The following is a 21891-nucleotide window of genomic DNA, read 5'->3' as shown; positions in this document are numbered from 1 at the left end:
AGAATATTCTAGTCAGGGGACCCAGGGAGGGCAAACTGCAGACAGGAAAAAATTAACCTCTTCCCTGGGGAGCTGGCTCCCTCCCTCGGCTGGCAGCCGTGACGTCCTGCGGGACCCCGCACAGAGCAGGCCCACAGCGGGTCAGAGAGAGCTGGTGGGTGACAACTCTGTTTCTCACGAGCAATGGGGCTTGTGCAAAGTATCTGAGCGCTGAAGCCTGTTTCTTCCTGCAGTCCACGGAACTCACACTTGCTTCTTAGGGTTGAGGCAAAGAATAAAGGGGACAGAAGGCACACAGTGATTAAAGAAGCTTCCAGACTTAAGAGACACCCCAATAAAGGGAAGCTGCTCGTACTTATGTCCTTTGCCGAGCTCCCCACTGCATGGTTAGTGGTGTAGAACCTGCACAATAAAAGAAAGGGAAACTTGCTGTCCTTCCTTTTTTTTCTATAGATCAGGTCCAGCAAAGATGGTCTGAAACTCCAGCCGCATTTACTAAGTGAGGCCGTCAAAGTTTGGGACTCAGAATTTCCAGTCTACATAACAGCGACAGCCCAGATGTTTGGCAGTGAGTGGCGGAATTCCACAAGCAGGCTCCGGGCAGTGCCTGGGTGCGGCCAGGGAGCCCCAGGAGGGACCCAGAGCCAGGCAGAACCCAGAGGGGAAGGGGTGGGGCCAGAGGCGGCGCTGGGTGGGGCTTGGGGCCCCCGCTTTTGCCACCACACCCAACATCCAACCCCAAGGACCTGGCGTGTGGGAGCCAGTCCTGTGGAATCTCAGAGTAGAGGGAAGGCTGACCGGTAGATCTTCATCTCCCCGGGGAAAGGCGATCAGGAGGAGAACAAAATGGCCTGGTGGAAAGCCTGGGTAAGTGGGGAGTAAGCAGTGGCAGAGGGTAGGGTTCCTGCAGGGTGTTGGTGGAGAGAGGTCTTGCTCAATCAACAGTCACGCTGTCGGCCGGCCAAGCACCAGGCTGCCCACTGAGGAGGCAAGAGAGAAGAAACCGCCCCAGCCCTAGAGATGCTCATGGCTAGGACAGACAGATAAAGGAAACTTTTTTTTTCTTTTTAAGATTTTTTTATTTATTCATTTGAGAGAAAGAGAGACAGAGAGAGCACAAGCAGGGGGAGGGGCAGAGGGAGAGGGAGAAGCAGACTCCCCTGCTGTGCAGGGAGCCCAACATGGGGCTCCATCCCAGGACCTGGAGATCATGACCTGAGCCAAACACAGAAACTTAACCAACTGAGCCACCCAGGCACCCCCAGATAAAGGAACCTTGAAATGCACTGAGGGAAGCTGAGGGGCTGGGGGAGCCCAGAGGAAGAGCCACTGCAGGGAGGCGTTAGGCTGCTCGAAGCTAGAGGGTATCACGTTTGAGCGAGATGTGCATGTGTGTGGTATGTGTGCACATGCGTGTGTTTGACGAGAATCAGGCAGATAATTCCTTGCAGAGGGAACAGTATGTGCAAAGGCCCAGAAGGGTGGGAAGCTTGGCTTCGGAGAGTAGTTCCTCATGGCTTTAGGGCCATGGGTGGAAGGGCAGAGGAATGGGGGGAGATAGACCTAGAGAAGCAGGCAGGGCAGGTCCTAAAAACCTCGCATGGCAGGCTAAGGGGCTTGGGTTTTACCTCAAGAGCAATGGGGAGCCATTGAAGGTCTTTGAGCTGGTGAGCAACATGATCAAATCGGCTGATGTTGGAGGCTTCATCAATGCCCACACCTTAGGGCACGGGAGGGCAGGCAGTCCTCCAGGAATCCATGGTGTTTATTTGTCAAGATTGAGGAGAGAGGGCAAGAGGACCTGGCCTACAGGGGTCTCAAGTGTCTGAAATCTATGCTTTATAGAGTGATGGAGGACTGAGATGGGGAAGACAGCACAGCCTGTCCCCCAGTCTCCCACCTCCCCACTGAATGAACAGATTCTTGGGAGTGTTTCATCTGGGTTTGAGTCGGAGGCCATCTTGTGCTAAAGAGGCACAAGGAGGCTCAGCAGATGCCCAAGGTTGCCACACTAGCAAGTGGTAGGGTCTGGGTTAGAATCTGAGCAGCCCAATTCCAGAGCCCGAACTGTGGGCCACAGCCCATGGGAGAGCAGGCTTGGGGCAGTAAGATCACAGGCAGGGCCCGCCTGTGACTGGCTCAGGACCAGATGTCCTCTGGGCCCCCAGTTGGGCCAGGACCAGGACTGGTGGCGGGGGGGTGGGGAGGGGTGGTGCGAGGGTGTGAAAGATCAGCTAGAGGGGCCCCGTCTGTGCCTCTCTTACAGAAATGAAGGTCTGTCTCCCGGGTTCCCCAGGGCAGCCTCGTGACGGGGGGAGGCAAAGGTGTGGTCTCCCCAGAACAGAGCTCTTACCGACAGAGTCACAGGCAAGACTGAGTCACCTTCTCAGTGCAAATGTTCCTGTCTGGACAAGCCCGCTCCGGGCACGGGGCCCGGGTAGATTCTCTAACAGTGGGGCCTTTCAGATAGGAAGATCTGGAGCCCTACCCCTCCCTGCTGATATTCAGGGGTCTGATTCCAGATAATTGTACTTTCTATCCCCTAAAACCATGGAGTGGGAAGAGAGGCTGAGGCTCCTCAGCGCCTCAAAATCACAACCCCTCAGGGAGCGGGTTGACAACCATTCCCCACGGAGCCGACCCCGGACCTGCTGAACGGGCTGCTCCTAGTCACTCAGTCCTGTGGTCTGGCCGGTCCCTGCTGCACAGCGCCTCGTGGCGGCTTGGGGGGGCAGCGAGAGAGCCCCTCGCGGGTGGTCCCCAGAGCTCACACTGCCGGACCACCTGCTTTCCTGTGGGCAAGGCTTCCTTCAGTGCAGAGTTCCAGGAAAGTTCACTGCCCCGAAAAGGTTGAGTCATCAATAGAGTGGGGGGAAGTAGAGAGAGCTCAGCTTCTGAGTCAGGCTGTGGGTCAAGAGCTAGCGCCCCCAACTTACTAGCCATGTCGCCTTGACAAGCCTTCTGAGCCCAGCTCCCTTGCCTGTAAAATGAGGCATTCATGGTTTGGAGAAGTCAAGGAGTGTGAGCATTACACTTCTGGCCCCTGAAGCCTCTAACACAGAGGCCTGGCACAAAGGAGCTACTCAAATGGCTAAGGGTAGTAAGAGCAGCTCAGACTCCCCAAACAAGGGACACTGTGTGTGCGTGCACGCAACTGGGCCACCTCTGGGACCACACAGGCTCTTTGGAGGGAATTTGCACAAAGAATTATTTCTAACACTTCTTGCTGAGAAACAAGGTGCTAAAAAATGAAATAAGAAAATTTCGTTTGAAATTCAAGCAAAGGAAATAGAAAAACTTTTCACCTCTTACTCAAAAGCAATATCCCTATCTATAGATAGCCCCACAGATGGTAATCGGCCAGGTATTTTCAGGATCTAATCGGCGCTTGAAGGATGCGTGGATGGATAGATAGATAGATATAGTGATTAAATGGATGGATGGAAGGGTAGTTAGATGGATGTATGGATGGATAGAAGGAGGGACATGGTGATAAAATGAATGAATAAATGGATGGATAGATGGAAGAGTGGATGTGGCCATTGAGTGTCTGGGTGGAGAATGGATGAATAGATGAGTGAATGAGTGGGTTGGTGGGTAGGTAGGTGGGAAAGCAGATGAGTGGATTAGGGCAGACAGAAGAAGTAGGTGAATAGGTGCATGGGACACCAAACACAATGGGACTAAACTCCTTTCCATTGAGGAATCTCTGAGTCTTCTTCAAAATCAATGCCTATCTTCAGTCTCCCTCCACTCCTCTACTATCCCTCTCCCAAAAACACATACTTAAGAAAGATCATCTGTTTTCATCTGAGAAATTCTACAAGGAACAAGTCTAAAGAGCCCTCAGACAAACCCTGGATTAGAGAGACTTGGCTCAGGTCAAGGGCCCAAGTATTTTGGTTATCGTGTTTATTCCACAATTTTCAGAGCATCATGCAGTTCTTTCTAAACCTAACCTTCTGTCCTCCATGAGCCTGTGGACTTGCAAAGGCCCTAGGCTATCAGGATGCTCAGCCGGGTGCCCTGGGTCTCTACATTCTTGTGACTTCTCAGAAAGAAGGCAGCTTGAGCTCAAACCATGCCTCTCTTCCCAAACTTGTCTGCACACTCTCAAAGCAGTACACTCAGCTCCATGAAGCCTGTCCTTACTCGCTTATTGTCCTTGTGCTTTGGGGGTAGGTGGTTCTTTCCCACTGACGGCACTGCCTGTCGATGGTGTTGGAGGGAGCTCGGGGGGTGGGGGTGGGCAGGGCCTGCTGCTTGCCCTCAGATGACACTAGCTGGGAGAGGCTTGGCCTGATCCAGAGCCCACACCCCAGGGCGGAGGCAGGGGCAGGAGAGGTTTTGTGGCTTCTGTGGTTCTGGCTGGTGCCAGCCTATGAATCAAAGAGCCATTCTGTGGAGGTGAATAGTAGTCCCACAGAGCCCAGAGGGGAACCAGCAACCCCTCACAGCCAGGCCAGGCAGGCTATGGTCTCTCAGGGTACCCTCACTTAATGGTAGCTTCCCTACACAGCTGACTCCTCTGAATGGCTAGCCTGAGCCACAGACCCCCCAGGAGAATTGATGCAGCCTGCCAAACCCCAAGAAAGCTACCTCCTAGAGGACATACTGCCCTTCATGTTCCTTTGTACCCCCTGCACTCACACCCTGCGGTGCCCCCACCGCTCCTCCTCCTAAGCTCCCGTTACTCCAGGTAAACCTCCCCCCAGCCTCCGAAGTCTCATCACAAAAGATCCAAGAACAGGGCTGGCAAGAAAGCTGAGGCAGGGAAAACTGCAGGCCCCTTCTGAAGACTGCCAGGTGGCCAGGTTTATTGTGACTGTCACCCCAATAAAACCACTGCAGGTCCTCTCTCGGGCCAGCTCCCCCTCCTAGGACTTCCTCCCGCTTCTTCGCTCCTCCTGACGCCAAAGGCTGGGTGGTGGCTCTGAAAGTGGCCACAGTGTCAGCCACTTTCCAGAGTCGGCAAACCCCAACTCCGCAGGACCGGCGCTGGTGCTGAAGGCTGAGATTCCTCTCCCAGGATGGCCCTGGATGCTCACCAGCTTGGCCCTGCCTCACCCTCCTCAAGAGGCACCTCCTTCCTCCTTGAGGGCCGAGCTGACAGGACAGGCCTCCCCTTAGCCGAGGCAGCTAATGGGCACATGGGGCCTCCACCCCCACCCCCAGGCTTCCACAGCCCCGATGTGAGAGAGCCATATGGCAACTTGGTGCCAAGTGGACCAAGGTGCCCCTTCCTCAACACATATCTGTTGGTAACTGTCACATCCAGAAGCTGCAGACCCCCTCGGGCCTCGCTTCATCCAAGGTGGACGGTCAGGGAGAGCCATGCCAAGCAGGGGCAGGAGGGACACGAGCCTCAGCCGCTGGCCTGCAGGGGCTGAGCTGGTGCTCACTCTGCAGGACAGGCCGCACGATGGGCTGGTGACCTGGTCTGCCCCCTGTGCCCCCACCCCCAGCATTCTCACTTTGAACAAGCCTGCGTTCTTTTGCAGATAGAACAGGAGGGGGTTACGGTGAAGGGCAGCCCCCACTTTAATCCGGACCCCGACGCAGAGACCCTCTACAAAGCCATGAAGGGGATCGGTAAGTGGATGTCTGCAGACCTTCCTCCGGAGCACTGGGCCTCTCTGGGGTCTGTCCGCTCTGCTCAAGACCGCGAGCCTCACAGCTCTGGAGGGGGGCAGCCAGGGGACACCATGCTCCCGAGACGGACTCCCAGCCCACGCGGGAGCCCCCACCCCAGTACTGGTCTACACCTCCCCACCAACGGCTGGAGAAGAGGGAGGGTGGCTGTGCCTCCCTGAGTCATAGGGGTGAGAAGGGGACGCCATCAGCTGTGCGTGCCCGTGCACCCTTACGTAGGCAACTTTACCCCACTTGTCCGAGCTTTCGTACTCACAGAATGGCCTCAGGAACTCTGGACCTGTGTGTCACTGTGAATTCTGGATGGGATGAGTTTGGGAGTTCTGCGGGGCTAAACTGGGCTTCCCGGCTCTGCTTGGGCTGGGCACAGGCAGCCTCCTTCCGGTCTCCAGGAGGCACATTCCTGAGGCCAGCCAGGGCTTGCCATCCTTTCTAGATGAACCTTGGCAGCATGTTCATGACCTCTACTTCCTGTGAGATCACTGCTGTTACCTCCACTTCCCAAAGGAGAGAGCAGATGCTCTGGGCGATGAGGCTGCTGGGCCAGGACTCAGATCCAGTTTTCTGGGCGGGCCCTCGGTCCTGACCAGCCACCACTGCCACCAGCACGAGAGAGGACCAAAGGCCCCGGGGGATGTCTGGAGCAGATCAGATGATCAGAGGGTCCTCAGATTCTACCCTTCTGAGCCTGGCCTTGGGCAGCACCTTACTGCCTGGCCACCAAGCAGCTGCCCTCCCTCCTCTTCAGCCCCCTTAGGGGACAGTGGGAGTGCTCACACTGTGCACCCCTGTAGGGACCAACGAGCAGGCCATCATCGATGTGCTCACGAAGAGAAGCAACGCCCAGCGGCAGCAAATCGCCAAGTCCTTCAAGGCGCAATTTGGCAAGGTAAAAGGGGGACAGGAGGCTTTCCTTGGGGGGCTAGGGGCACTGCTGCGGCCAGAGACAGCCCGGGAGGCAGCTTCGTTCTGGACAAGGCCCTTGTCTAGAGGCCAACTTCTAAAAGCGTGGGGCATATAGGGCATACTGATACTAAAAATATTCTTAACTGTTTATCTGAAGTTAAAATTTCTCAAGCCATCCTGTGTTTTATCTGGTTACGTTACTTAGGGCTCCCCACAGCCCTGGCTTAGCGGCAGGCCTTCTGCGGTCCACTCCACCTCTCCGCCCCTGTCTCTCTCACCAAGCTCCTTTACCTTGGCTCCATGGCCCCATCCTCGAGCTGCGTCCCTGCCTCTGCGCTTTGCTCACCCTGTTCCCAGAGCCTGGGATGCTCTTTTCCCCCACGGGCAGAGGTGCCAGCCAGGCTCTGTTCCATCCTGTGGCGTGGAACGCTCTCTTCATGGCAGAGCTTCTGTGTCTGGGCCTGCTCCCTCTGCCTCAAGGGAGCTCCAGAGGCATGGAGCACACACGCTGGACCCTTTTCTCTCTTCCCTCCCTCCACCACCCCGGGATAGAGCCAGGCATTGGGGGTACAACCTAAACACAGGAACAAAGGCACACATAGCCGTGGCTGCCAGAAGCCTCTGTCACCGCGTGTCTTTAGTTTGGAGATTTAACGCAGGAGGGTGAATGAGGAAACCCAAACATTCCAGGGGGTGCCAATGTGCGCTTTTCTTTTCTTTTCTTTTCTTTTCTTTTTTTTTTTAAATTTCTTTCTCTCAATCTTCACACCTGTGCATTATTCTTTACATTCAGCATTAGGGGAAATTGATGTTCTAAGAGTAAGCTCTAAGAGTAAGTGCCCAAGATCCCATAGCCTGTAAGCAACAAGGTTGGGATTTAAATCCAGGTCTGACAAGGCCCTTGGTCCTTTGCTGTGCTGTGCAGATCAGCAGGGTGTGGCCTTGTGGCTTCTTGTGGAGACCAGGGCCCTTAGAAGGAGGCACGCATGAGATAGATTCCTTAATTCATTCCTGCATTTATTGAGTGCCACGGGCTATGACAGGATTTGATGGTGAGCAACGACAAACATGTATTCCGGGCTTATACTGTGCCCAGCACCGCCGTGAGAGTGGAGTCGAGCCACACACATCTCTGCACCAGTCCCCTAAGAAATGGTATAACGCAGGAGTATCACTGTCTCCATTTCATAGGTAAGGGTAATGATGCTCAGAGAGGCTATGTTGCTGGCCCGAGAAACTCCAGCATCAGCTCATGGTAGAGCCCACAGGAGTCCCGCCTGAGCCTCCAGGACCGGTTGCCGCCCAGCTGCCTGCACTCAGGGGAGCACAACGTCCAGATCATTGCCTTTCCTTCTTCTTGCATTAGGATCTCACTGAGACCTTGCAGTCGGAGCTGAGTGGCAAGTTCGAGAGGCTCATCGTGGCCCTCATGTACCCACCATATAGATATGAAGCCAAGGAGCTGCACGATGCCATGAAGGTAACTAAGCAGGTGGGGTAGGGGAGGATTGGGTGGGGTCACTGCTGGGGATGCCTTCCTCAAGAGAGCCTGGCACTGGGACCTCTGAGCTCCCCTTGAGCCACCCTCTGGAAGGCCCAGCCCGGGGACCCTGCAACGTGCTGACCAGGCGGGCCACCTTCAGCCCTCATTCGGCCACGAGGAAGCCAGAATCAGCACTTCTCAGGACAGCGCCAGACCAGGTGTGCAGGAACGACAGAACGACATCTGCAGTCTCTGTCCAGTCCCTCGGATCTCCTATGACCCCCACCACTTGTTGAGCACTCGCAGAGAATGAGGAGGGAGTTAGGGTCCAGCAACTCTAATTATCTCCATTGAAAGGACACTCACTGGGTGTGCATGCCCGGCATTTCCCATCTGTTCCCTCTAATCCACCTTTGGGGTGGGCTGGCCCCAAGGACTGACGAGGGCCCCTAGGCTCAGCAAAGTGGAGTGACGTGCTTGAGACCACCCAGCACAGAGGGCAGAGTTGAGACAGAACTCTGCCATGGCCTCACCTGCCCACAGGATCAGCCCCTGGAGACAAACACGGGCGATTTCCCCCAGTAACACCCCCCGGCAGAGGCCCCTATCGGAGGGGGCGGGTACTGACCGGGTCTTCCGGAGGCTCTTCCTCTTGCCTCTTGACAGAAGAGCCCAGGCAGAGCTCTCCAGCAGACAGAGGTTTTTGTCTATAGGGCTTGGGGACCGAAGAGGGTGTCATCATTGAAATCCTGGCTTCTCGGACCAAGATCCAGCTGCAGGAGATAATGAAGGCATACGAGGAGGGTAAGGGGGGTGCAGGGCCTAGACATAAAGGCTCTCTTGGGAATGGCCACAAGCTTTGGCAGACTGGTAGGGGATGAGGGACAAGCAGTGCACTGGGCCTCACTAAAAAAGACCCTTTCTGGGCCTTTCTACATATGGGTGCTGAGCACCTACTGTGTGCCCAGTCCTGTGCCTGATGGTCTCTAAGCTCCCTGAAGCTCACGGGCTGCTGGGGAAAGCGACATGTATCCTTAAACTCTCTGCCCCTCGAGGGCCTGGCAGCACTGTGGGTCCCGGGCTGTGTCAGTACTGGATGGGTCTGGCTCCTTCCTGGCCAGGCACACACTGACCCTGGGGACCGTGCAGGGCCCTGTTGCAGTGGGGGCTGTGGACCACAGGCCAGCTATCATGGAGCCTACGGGATGCAAGGCAAGCAGAGGCCAGCCTGGCCACCATGTGGTCTGCCTGGCAGACAATCTGCCTGAAGGTTCTGGCTTTGCCAAACCACAGATGAAGCAGAGCTCGGTAGGCAGCCCCCGGCGGGGCTCTCTGGCCTGACCTATCCCTGCACTTGGAGCCAGATTGGCAGTCTGTGTTGCTTCCTCATTCTGAATGACCGCCAGGTGGTGGGGCCTCTGCCATTCAGACACCTGGGCAGTGCGTCCACTCCACTGACTAGTCCTTACCAGACGCCTTTAACTGGGAGCAGTGTGGGAAAAACAGGGCTGGGAGGAGGAAAGTGGATCTGTGCCTCATGGTCCTGTTTGCCCTGCAGACTATGGGTCCAGCCTGGAAGAAGACATCCAAGCAGACACCAGCGGCTATCTGGAGAGGATCCTGGTGTGCCTCCTGCAGGTAGCAGAGCCCAGGCTCCTGGGAGCCCCTTGCCTGAGGGACCTGAACATCTGGGCTCCAGGGAGCAGTTCTTGGGGAGAGCTGCTGGGGTGGAGAGGGGTCAGGGCCTGGGTAGAGCCCCAGTGGCCTGGGCTTCTTGGATACCTCTCAGCGTGGCTGGAGGATTCTCACACCCGCGCGTCCCTGACACGGCCACATGGGGGCCCCCCAGAATCGGGAGGAGAGTGCCCTGTCACTTAGAAGGTCCTACACACCACACCCCATGCCTGGCACTCCGCTTACCTTAGCTCACTGAATCCCCCAGCTCCCTACGAGGCCACCCTTACTACTCTCATTTGATAGATGACAGAATCGGGCCCTGGAGAGGGTAATTAGCCTGCTAACATCCCCATGGCCAAAAAGTGGTCGAGCCCTGCCTGCCCTCCTGCCCGGCTCTCCCTGCTGCCCCAGATGTTCTGCTGGGACAGCCTGTCTCACACAGCCACCCCTTCTGCTCCTAGGGCAGCAGGGATGATGTGAGTGGCTTTGTGGACCCAGGACAGGCCGTCCAAGATGCACAGGTGAGGCTACGTACATACACCCTTGACAGCTTCCGCCCTGTGGGCCACCTGCCCCATCCTCTGGGGGCTAATGCCTGGAAGCCTCACCCAGCCCCTCTGTCCATGCGGGTTTTCTTTGACACTAGGCTTGGCTGAGACCCAGATCAGCTTTCTGCAGACCTTTCCCCTCTGGTGTTGCAGAAGGAAAGTGAAAGTGTTGGGGAGACTCAGGAACAGGAAGGGGAGTGACTTGGGAGGGGTCCACTGAAGCTCTGTCCTAGCAGGAACAGCCCACAAGCCTGGGGACCAGATGGGACTCTTCAGATCACTATAGTTCGGTCTGCTGGCAGAGTACTTGGAGATGTCCAGAGGCAGAGCAAAGTCCCAGGGGAGGCAGGGGAGTTCCCAGAGCAGCACCTGGCCCAGTATCCAGAAGGGATTTAACCTCTCAGGGATAGCAAGAGAGGAGAATGCTGACCTGGTGGGTGGAAGGGGGCTGACCCTCACCTCCTTGCTCTCCTTCACTGGCTTCTTGCGGCTGCCCCAATGCTAGGATCTGTACGCAGCAGGCGAGAAGATTCACGGGACCGACGAGATGAAATTCATCACCATCCTGTGCACACGCAGTGCCACGCACCTGATGAGAGGTACCGGGGAGGGAGGAGGCACGGTCCTTCACACGGGCCATCCAGTGTGCATCCTTGCCTGGTCATGATGCTGGGAAGAGAGCCAGGGAGACTTGGACCTTTTCCCTGGCAACCAAGTGGAGGTCAGGGGGTACACACTGATGTGCAGTCTCAGATCTGAGACACTGGGGGCATCACACTGAGATCTACATATCCCTTAAGAGAAGACGTCTCTCTACAGTGTTTGAGGAATATGAGAAAATCGCCAGCAAGAGCATTGAGGATAGCATCAAGAGCGAGACCCACGGCTCCCTAGAGGAGGCCATGCTCACAGTGGGTAAGAGATGGGGCTTGGTGCTCAGACACACAGGTGTCCGCAGCCACGGGGCCCGGCAAGGGCGCAGTTCCCTGGGGTGGCAGTAGCAAGTGACTGGGTCCCTACGTCCGCCGTCAAGGGACCCCTCCCCCTCCAGGCCACGCACACACGTACCCTTCAGCCCAGGACACCGGGACTATCCTACCCTCGTGTCTTCCGTATGCCGCGCCCTGCCCCCCATAATCCCTGCACTGTGTGAGTATGCGAGCATGAGTGTGAGCATGGCGCATGTGAGAATATGTGAGTAGGTGAGTGTGTGTGCACATTTGCAGGATTATGCCTGACCCAGGGCCTGTGCTCATCCATAGCAGCCACACAGGGAACATTCTGGTTCTGATTATAAAGCCCTAAAGAAAGTCTCCTGTCTTGACCTTAGCCAGAGGCCTGGTCTCTCTCAGTTGCTCACTGAAGAAATGATGTATAGTTGGAATCCAAACTCAGTGATTGATGGTCTGACGCTGGGGAGCACTGAGAACCTTCCCTCAAGCACAACGTCAGGTCCACCTAGGAGGACCTGTTCCAGACCACATCTTGGGGTGCAGAACTGAGGTCACAGTGAGGAGAGTCATTGTGCAGTGAGGAGCTGAGGCCCAGGGGCAGAGGGACTTTTCCTCTCCTCCTTCCCATGATGGAGCCAAGGTCAGGGCCCTAGGGCTAGGGCACTCACCTCCACACCAGGCTGTCCCCATTCTGTGCTGGGCAGCCAGGGGAACTCCACGTGTCCAGGGCTTTCGGAGTGGACTGGGACATCTGACCGTCCCCAGCAGGCTGTGACTGCTGTGATAAAGACCAGTCTATGTTGGAGCAGCTCAGCATGCCCCCTGCTCCAATCTCAGCAAATCAGCCCCTGCATTGAGTTTGAACAACCTCCTGAATAAATCTTCAGGCAGGGAAAAGCAAAGGTGCGCAGTGCCTCCTGTACCGGGCACTTCCTATTCACTTCTCCTTGAAGACTCCCACCCTTCACCCCGTAGACAAGGACAGTGCAAAGCAGGAAGGTCAAAGAATGAAGTCACACCATGCTATCAGGGGAGAGTCAAACACCTGCCTCCTTCACGCAAAGCCCACGCTCCTTCTGCTGCCCTGAGCTAAAGTGCCAAGCTCCCCAACCCAGATGCAAAATCTCTGAAGCAGCATCCATGAAAGCAAACAGGGGCCCACCCTCTGGGCCAGATGTCCCTGGGTGCCCTAGTGCTCCAGGGCTGGACCCCATTGTCACGTGGAAATTCAAATGCAGGGACCTTCCTGAGAAGTGAGGAGTAAAGTGGACACCCCGAGGCCAGTGGTCACCATGACTATGGCTCCTCTGTGGAGCTGAGTGGCTGGATTCCTGGCAAGGCTGGCTCTGGGGTGTAAGAGCCCAGGGCTGTGCTAGACGGAGCCATGCTCAGAGGGGCCAGCCTCGCATTTACTCCTCACCCTCTGCCTGCCCACTTTGTGCCTTCGGACCTGTGCCCAGTGCCCCAGGCTTCCTTCCCTGTCCCACCCCACCCAACGCCAAGCCTCTCGTTTTGGAACTAGGCAACACATAAATAAATAGGCCAAGAACTGCATAATGCTCATGCTTAAGATCCAAGGCAAGACATCAATACACATGTACACAATGCCATCTACAACGTCTAGTGTTAACAGAGCTTTCCTGTTGCCAGTGAAATGCACCCGGAACCTGCACAGCTACTTCGCAGAGCGACTTTACTACGCCTTGAAGGTAACTCTTCTGTTCGGTGCCCCCTGTTCTCAGCCCTCCTCAGCACCAGCTGCCAAGCCCAGGCGCTCGGAGCCACCACTGCCTCTGACCCTTGTGTCTTCTCTAATTCTTGTGAACAGAATCCTAGAGCTCCCCAGGGGTAAAATGAGTCTGGGGAAGGGAAGCCACAGCTCCTGGGGGCTGGATTGGAGCAGGTTTTTTCTCAGGTGTGCATCGCACCGACCTCTTACAACAATCCTGTGAGACCCGTGTCGTAACTCCCACCCTAGAGATGGTGAAGCAAAGGCTTGTGGTCAAGGTCACCCAGCTGATGACTGGCTGAGCCTCCATTTGAACCCAAGCCAGGCCAGCTGTCCTTTTGATCCCACCACGTGACCTCCTTGAGCGAGCACAGAAAGTCAAGGTGCCCTTGGAATGGACGTTCAGACGGAGATGGCTACACGTGGCACTCAACTTCCATGTGCCTGCCAGGGATGCCAAGCTGGCTTTATCTTTGTCCAAGAGGCTGTGCTGGGCATTCAAACAGACGTCCCAGCCATTTGTACTGGGTGGAGTTTCTGGCACCTGGAAGCCAGAAACTGGAAGAGAATCAGAGGGATTCCCTGAGCCTGAAGTCAGTGCCCACCTTCTGTGTGCTGACACCACTGGAGCTTAGAACCCCAAGTTCTCTGGCCAGGAAGTGAGAGAGGGCATGGGGTGCCCTTGGCCATTGGCGCCATCCGACAGGAGAATAGTCAAAGATCAAAGTAGGCAGAAGGTCCTGCTTGAGAATTGGCCAGGTAAGCTGAATTTCCTGACGTTGTTCCTCTAGGAAGAAGGCTTACTCCTAGAGCAGCGAGTGTTCTGTGTCTAGAATCTGATGTGGCAAACCAAACACACACAGCACTTTGGGGCATTTAGCTCCCAATAAAGACAGACATGTGGGCAATGAGGGAGAAGAGATGAAGGGAACAGAAACCCTGAGTCACTACAGCTCCCCTCCCAGTGCTTCGCCCCCTGAAGCAGAGGCTCATTCCCACATCTCCGGCCCCCTCTGAAAGCCCCCTGGCCCCAGAGCACAGATTTGTCCATCATCACAGAGGTGGGCAGTGACTGTTGATTGCTGTGTCTTGTCCAGGGAGCAGGGACATGCGATGGGACCCTGATAAGAAACATCGTTTCGAGGAGTGAGATTGACTTAAATCTTATCAAGTGTCAGTTCACAAAGATGTACGGCAAGACCCTCAGCAGCATGATCGTGGTAAGTCAGGGGTTCCCAGATCTACCCCCAGTTTGAAGCAGAGGCATTACTTGGAGACCTGGATGCTGGGACCAGAGTCCTACGTCACATGTGTCCATCCCTTCCCGGTGGGGGTCACACCCATGCATTCGTGGCCATACAGTGTGTATAGAGATCAGCAAGGGGGTCAGTGTGGCTAGGGCCCAAAGGGGGCTTGGGCAGGCGCACAGAGACCAGACCATGGAGGCCCTGGACTTGGCGCCCAGAGTTGGCTTTGCATTTGAGTTACGGTTGCCCCTTTGGAAATGACACAACCAACTTTGCTGAGGAGACCATATCTGAATGTCAAGGACGGTAAAGAGTTCAGTAGGAATCAGGCAGCTGCCTTCAAAATCCAGACTGAAGTAGTCCTAGCAGCATGATTTTAAGGAGATAAATCAGACGGGCTCCAGTGGGTTACCTACCCAGATGCCAGTCAGTGAACATTCTGGAGCTGAGAAAATGTACCATCACACCATCGCACTGCCGTTATGGTGAGAGTAATAGCTCTTCTAGAAATTAATGCAAATGAGGCCTTGACCATATTTCATCAAGAGAAGTCAAACCTCGAGAAGTAAATCCCAAGTCTTCATTGGCTCTAGTTAAGACAAGTCTCTAGTTACTCTACAGATGTCTGTTGTCAGCCACACTTTCCAAGACACACATAGCTCACAATATGTTAAAAAGACATTTCTATTTTAAGATGTTTCAGAAAGGGGCAATGGGTAGCTATTAGGCAGGTCCTGGTAGGTCTGGCTGGTCCGGGATCCACACACAGAGCCAGGGGAAACAGAGGAGGACCTATCACCCAACTCCTTTTTTATGTGCTTGGGGAGAATGGGAGCAAGAGGACACTGAGGGATGGTGGAATTATTCTTCGCTTTGTTTTTGGCTTTCCAGCCAGTCTTGTCAAAAGACAGGAGGGCTACCTGCAGACCAGCCCAGGCTGTTGATGGCTTTGCCAACATCCAACCCCAGCTGAGTGTTAGGAATTTTTTCTCCCATCCATAGTTTCTGTGGCATCAGGGAGATTCCTCTACCTTCTCACCATCACGGTTAGATTGAGCCAGAGTCAGACTTGAGAGGAACAACCACACTGAGTAAAAAGGATCACTTTGACCCATCCAGGGTGTAGACTTCACGATGGAGAAAGGCTTAGCAGGTTAATTAGCACATGATCAATATAATCAATAAAAGAGTGCCCTGTCTAGACATACAAGAAGCCCACCCTCTTTAGGTTTTGCCTACGATTTTTGTTTAAGAAAATTGAGTTGGAATTGTGACTCAGGTGGCCAAATATTTTTTTAGTATAGACCACTCTCTGTAGATGTCATCAAAGCAAACATGATTTCCAACAGTGATACCAGCATTAAAAACTCCTGCATAGAAATTAATAGGAAAATTTATAAAAAACCCATGCATAACTTTAGACCCATGCATTTAAAAAGATAGACAAAATGAATACAGTTTTCTAAAAAACACAAAACAACACAAAAACAAAAATACCTTATTATAAACATTGTGTTGAAGAAAGAAAGAAAGAAAGAAGAAAGAAAAGAAAGAAAGAAAGAAAGAGAAAGAAAGAAAGAAAGAAAGAAAGAAAGAAAGAAAGAAAGAAAGAAAGAAAGAAAGAAAGAAAGAAAGAAAAGAAGGAAGGAAGGAATGGAATTTAAAATGTGGTTAAAAATCTACCAGGAGAGGGGTGCCTGGGTGGCTCAGATGGTTAAGCATCTGCCTTCGGCTCAGGTCATGATCCCAGGGACCTGGGATCAAGCCCCACATCAGGCTACCTGCTCAGTGCAGAGCCTGCTTCTCCCTCTCCCGCTGCCATTCCCTCCGCTTGTGCTCTCTAGCTCTGTCTCTCTGTCAAATAAATAAAATCTTAAAAAAAAAAAAAATCTACCAGGAGATTTCAGGCCCAAATGATTGTACAGGCAAATTAGACTACAAGCTAAGGACCAGGTGATTCCCAGGAGGCGTAACTGCTACAGCGCATAGGACAGTGGAACTAGCCCAGTGCTATCACTTACCAAGTGGCCTTAATGAACGGTGTCCTCTTGCTCCCATTCTCCCCAAGCACATAAAAAAGGAGTTGGGTGATATGCCCTCCTCTGTTTCCCCTGGCTCTGTGTGTAGATCCTGGACTAGCCAGACCTACCAGGACCTGCCTAATAGCTAAGGGGGCCTGGTAGACCGCGGAAATGGGGTTCAGCCCTTGGCCATGTGGGGTCAATCCTATTGGGACACAGACACTGCCTGACCCCTTCGTGAGCCAGCTGCTGTGCAGGCAAGCCCACGCTTCTCCTGCTATTTATGCCTCACCACATCTCAGCAAGGCTCGGATCAGCATGAACATCATTTGATAGACGAGAAGGAGTCTTAGGGTGGTGACAGGACTCGTCCCAGCCACAGGGTTAGTGTGTGACAGAGCTTGGTCCAGGTTCTGCATGGACCCAAAGCCCGAGCTCTCCCCACTGCACCCCCTGCCTCCAGGTGTGGCACTGGCCACCCTGCTTTCTGCCTCGGTTCCCTGATCTGCAGCAGTAGGTGCTGAGTAAATGACGGGTCATGACGAATAAACGAATGGTTGGGCACTTTGGGGTCCTGAATGGAATATGGGGAAGAGCCCTGGGGCAGCCAATCAAAATGCCTTCCTTGCTCCAGAGCAGAGCTGTGTCTGCGATTCATTTCCTACATTAAGCTCCCCTGTAGTTAGTAAGAGAATCAAAAGGAGATACAAAGAAGTATCCTGAGATGGCAAACAAGAAGACAGGTGACACAGTGTGGGCCCGCATCATAGGAACCGCACAGAGATGTGCCAGGCTTCTCCCCAAGGAGCACGACTCCTAGTAATAACCGCAGCTGACAAATACCCCTTGTGACTCCCCTGTCCCTCCTGTCCTCAGGGAGACACCAGTGGTGACTACAAGAACGCCCTGCTGAACCTGGTGGGCAGCGACTCCTGAAGGCTCAGGATAGAGCAAAGGCCAAGAAGCTGGAGCCACTGGGCCCTGCCTGCTCAACCTTGGCCATGGACTGGGGGGGTGGGGGGACCAAACTTGCTTTTCAGTCTTCTATCTCCCAGCTTCTGGTGCTTTCAAGTCAGTTCCAGGTGTGAGCACAGGGCCAATCTTAGCATAATCTGGCCTGACAAACACCTCGGCTCGAAGGGGTTGTTTCTTCCTCCCGACCCAGGTGTTTTCCCGAGCTCAACTGGTCACAGAGCCGCCTGGGCCCAGCTTACACAGATACCCACCCCATCTATTAAATCAGGTCTGCAGAGAAGAGACCAGAGAATAAGGAATTTTAATAAGCATCTCAGCTGATGAGCCTCCTGAAAGGCCTCCAGTGAGGCTAGGAGAGCCCATATGTTTCAGAGCACACACATGTGAGCAGCTGAGAGAGAAACACATGCATTTGGACCCACTGGGATGCCACTAACATTCGTTCGTCTAAACACGTTAGGCTACAGGCAGAATGAACATTCTCTCCCTGTCTAACTAACAGAGAAAGTTGCACATCAATGTCCCGACCCAAGGGCACTGTGCTCTAAGGGGCCCCGGCTTATCCAGTCCTTGCTCAGAGGAGCTGTTCTTTCCTTTCCTGACACAAGTGTGGAATATCTCTTATTCCAACCCGATGCCAAGACACGGAGGCGCCTCTGCTGTGCTTTTCAGAATAATAAAGTTTGTACATTCGAATCTAAGTGCCTTTGGATTTTTAGCAGTGACCAGAGTAGGACCAATTTAATTTGTCAGTGTTCATAAAAGAAATGTGATTATAAAAAGCTTTGGGGGTGGGGGGAATGAATCCAACCTGAGCACACAGGTGGGCATTTCCCCATGGGGACACATTGAGCAGACTGTGCCCACTGTCGCCCTGGGGACAACTCGAGTAAATGAGGATCTTACCTATCACCTAAATCCTGATCTCTCAGAGGTGGGGGGTGGGGAGCTTTAAAAGTCTTGTGCCCCTATTCCAACCTGTGGCTTTCCTCGCTTCCATGGCATCCACCCAGGGGGGTCCAGCTGCCCTCGGCTGCCTCCAGGGATGGGGAATCCCAACCTCCCTGGACAGCCCCGTCTTCTTCCAACAGGAGTGATCAGCAGAAATCTTCCTTTAACTGAGTCAAACCCGGCCCCATACAGCCCTCTGCTCTCGACTCCCCATCTAGGGCCACAATGCCTCCTTCCTATCCTCCCTGCCTATCTGAAGACGACCCACAGATTCCACTAAGACATCTTCTATCAAAGCTAAACATCCCTAGTCCCTTCAACTGTCCCTCCTGGAGCCTGGTTTGGGGCCATATCCTCTGAACATGTTCTAGTTTGCAAACTCCCTCTTAAAGTATGACCCCAAGGAGCCAGGGATATCCAAGAGATGGAACAGCAGGGCCTTTGCGCTCATGCAGGTGAGAGGTAGACCTGGCTCTGTGACTGGCTGTGTGACTCTGACCTAATCACGTCCTCTCTTCCTCTGAGCTCAGTTCCCTCACCTTTAAATGCAGGAATGCAGCCCTCCTTACTTGCTGCATTTCAAACCACCCTAAAGCTGGTATAAAACCATCATTTTACAATGGTCATGGGTTCTGCAGGTCAGGAATTCAGCCAGGGCCCTGGGCAGATAACTCAGCTCTTCTCCAGCAAGTCTGGGGACTCAATGGGGAAGACTCAAAGGTTTGGCGGAATTCTACGGCAGGATCCGGAAATCATCTGGAGGCTTCTTTCACTCACTGGGCTGGAAGGCTAGGCTCAGCTGGAACTGTCCCCTAGAGCTCCTACGTGCAGCCTCTCTGGTATGCAAAGGGTAGTGGGGCTCCTTATGTGGCAGGTGAGTGCTGCATTGCCTTCTGGGATGCACCTCAAGAGTCACACAGATCACGATCACCATGCCCTATCTGTCAAAGACATCACAGGCCAGCCCATCTTCAAGGAAAGGAGACACAGTCCCCCGCTGTCCATGGGAAAAAGATCAAAGAATTAGGGGCCATTGTCCTAAATCATCAACAAGTAGTTTAAGTAACAGAACAACGGGTGCAGCACCCCCAAGCCCGAGAATGCAGCTGTGGGTGGGGCCGAAGCAGGGTTCCAGAGGCCCCGGCAGCATCCTTAGGGCTACCTGTGTGGTCCCAGGTCAGGCTCTCAGGTGGTCCTGATTCTTTAATTTTTTTTTTAATTCAAGTCCTGCTCTGAACTTTCTTTCAGTGCTGAGTCGTTGAGTCCCCTTCTGCCTTTAGAAAAGACTTAGAGGATTTCTCTGCCCTGCAATCCCTTTGGAATGACTGTTCTCTGGGCACAGGATTGTCTTGAGGCTCACCCCAAAACTAGCCTGATGTGGCCACACAGGAGCCTCAAGAAAAGTTGCAGCCAAGGAGACAGTTCAGGAAACTCTGTTGTGTCCAACTATGCGCCCGGCAGGGGAATCTGTTTTAGCGGAAACATGCAGTTCATCCATCATTCCGGAAGCAGAGAATGGAGCTCCCTCTGGCCCCATAGGGCAGAAGCAGGTCTCCTGAGATTAGAGGGATGCTCTCTGCCCCTGGGGTCACAGCTAGAGCAGCATGGGTGGTCATGTGGCATCCCCGTGACGTGGCTCCTGTCTAGCTGAGGGCGTTCACCAGCTGGGTGTTACCAGTTGGCTCTCATGGAGGCTGGGGGAGGGGTGCTGGCTGGCAAAGGGACTTAGCCAGGACACAACGTGTCCTCAGCACCTCCAAATCATTTTTGCTAGAATAACCTTATGGGCTTCTCTGATAAAACAGACAGGGTCCTAAGGTACTTTTACAATTGCTCTAGGATTTTTTTCTTTTTTTCTTTTTCTTTTTCTTTTTAATGCATCTGTGTCCTTAAAGATAATTTAGGGTCTGCTCAGTTTGATTTCAGCAAAAGAGAAAAATGAGAAGCTAGGAGCTCCCTGCTTGTGGCCTTGCCATAGGTCTATAATGAAAACTGTGGTTTCCAAACTCTCTACCAGAGATACTCGTTTATATTCATAAACTCCCCTTCTATCCTCAAATCCAAGGCGCCTCATCCTCGGACGCTAGACCTGCTCTCTCTCTTAGCAATGCCGGCTGGTAAGGGAGGAGGACCTGATCCAGTACACTGAGTTCAGGGTTTGTCATACGGCATGATTGAAGACATAATTTTCATTCGGTGCAGGATTCAGGGAGCTAACCAGTGGCTTTTCATAAATTCCTTTTCTGCTTAAACTATCCAGAGTGGATGCTCTTGTGAGCAACTCAAAAGTCTATTACAAAGAATCCATGCCCTTACAACATCAGAGGATAATGACTTACTTGTGGGTCTCCCTCAAAAAAAGCTGGGAGCCCAGGAGAGCAGGAACCTGGTTTTATTCATTCCTGAACATTCAGTGCCTATCATATAGCAGATGCATGATGAGTATTTTTGAATGAACAAAACCAAACAAGATGACAGTCTTTGGGGATGGAAGACCATCTTGCCAGGGCACCTGAGCCCATCCTTCATCATCTCTGATTCTGAGCAGACGCTGGCCTCTTGGACTCTTGGAGGAGGGAAGCCTACTCAGCCAGCCCTAATGAAAATAGTCCTGAAAAGATCTAAGGGGGGCAGGCAGCTTCTCTCCACTCCTACTTGGCACAGGCCCTATTTCAGATTAAACACTGCGTGACGAACAAGCCCAGCAGGATCCGTCCCTGCCTAAGCCCCTTTGGAAGCGCATGCCGCCCCCTCCCCCAACAACCACCAGTCCAGTGGGGAGTGCAGACAAGACCAGAACCAGACCCGTGTCCACCAGCATCGCTTCGGGCTGCCGGAGGGTGAGGACTAGCATATGGGGCTTGGCTTCTTTCAGGTTTATCCTTGAGCAGGGGAAGGATCACCTTGCTGAGGATCAAATACTTGGGCAAAATCAGGATCATCTCAGCAAAGGAGTAAAGGGGGGAACGGATTTGTCCTTAACACCCATCCTACACTTCTGTTACCACGGCCACGCATTGCACCTGCTGCCAGGTCGGGGCAAACCAGGGAAGGCTTTGTAAGGAAGGTAATGTTTGAGCAGAGTCTTGAAGGATGACTCGGTACTTATCAGGTAGACTAGACAGGGGAGAACAATTCAGGCTGAGGGAGGAATGCAAACACAGCAGGGTATCTGGTCTCCATCAGATTACAGGAATGGTATGTTCGGGCCTCCTGAGGTGGGAGAGTCAAAAGATAAAGGTGCTGTCAGGAGACAGGTCAGGGCAAACTTAAACTTTCAGACTGAGAAGCTCAAAGTATTTCCAGGGACAATGGGAGCTTTTAAGGAGTCAGGCAGGGGAGCATCTGGGAGGGGTCTGGGGAAGATTCCTGGCAACACCACAGAAGAGGAGTTCGCCTGCATGAGTCTGGAGGTAGGGAGCCCAGCGCTGAGGCTGGTCCAACAACCTTCCAGCCTAGTCCTCTGTGATCCTGAGGCGATTTCCCTAGGAGGAGGCTGGCCTTGGCTACTTCTTGTCCTGGTTTGGGGCGGTCTTTCACATAGTTTTGATGTAGCCCTTAGCCACCCTACTTTTTTTTTTTTTTTAAGATTTTATTTATTTATTTGAGAGAGAGAATGAGATAGAGAGCATGAGAGGGGGGAGGGTCAGAGAGAGAGGCAGACTCCCTGCCGAGCAGGGAGCCCGATGCGGGACTCGATCCTGGGACTCCAGGATCATGACCTGAGCCGAAAGCAGTCGCTTAACCAA

At 53.6% G+C, this 21891-nt stretch overlaps 1 protein-coding gene across 1 annotated transcript; it reads left to right on the top strand.

Annotated features, from left to right (window-relative positions):
* The first annotated feature begins 732 nt into the window (after positions 1-732).
* Positions 733-17885, top strand: LOC118022738 (annexin A8). The gene is made up of 12 exons (XM_035023517.1): positions 733-867; positions 5502-5592; positions 6447-6541; positions 7925-8038; positions 8755-8845; positions 9600-9679; positions 10180-10239; positions 10772-10865; positions 11086-11181; positions 12870-12928; positions 14046-14168; positions 17093-17885. The coding sequence occupies exons 1-12, from the start codon at positions 847-849 to the stop codon at positions 17150-17152; spliced, it is 984 nt and encodes a 327-aa protein (XP_034879408.1). The 5' UTR covers positions 733-846; the 3' UTR covers positions 17153-17885.
* Positions 17886-21891: the final 4006 nt, after the last annotated feature.

The sequence above is a fragment of the Mirounga leonina genome, unplaced genomic scaffold, assembly GCF_011800145.1.
Source record: "Mirounga leonina isolate KUSES-001 unplaced genomic scaffold, KU_Mleo_1.0 Mir_114, whole genome shotgun sequence".
Lineage (NCBI taxonomy): Eukaryota > Metazoa > Chordata > Mammalia > Carnivora > Phocidae > Mirounga > Mirounga leonina.
The sequence above is the reverse complement of the archived record's forward strand: the minus strand, read 5'-3'. Positions and strand labels throughout refer to the sequence as shown.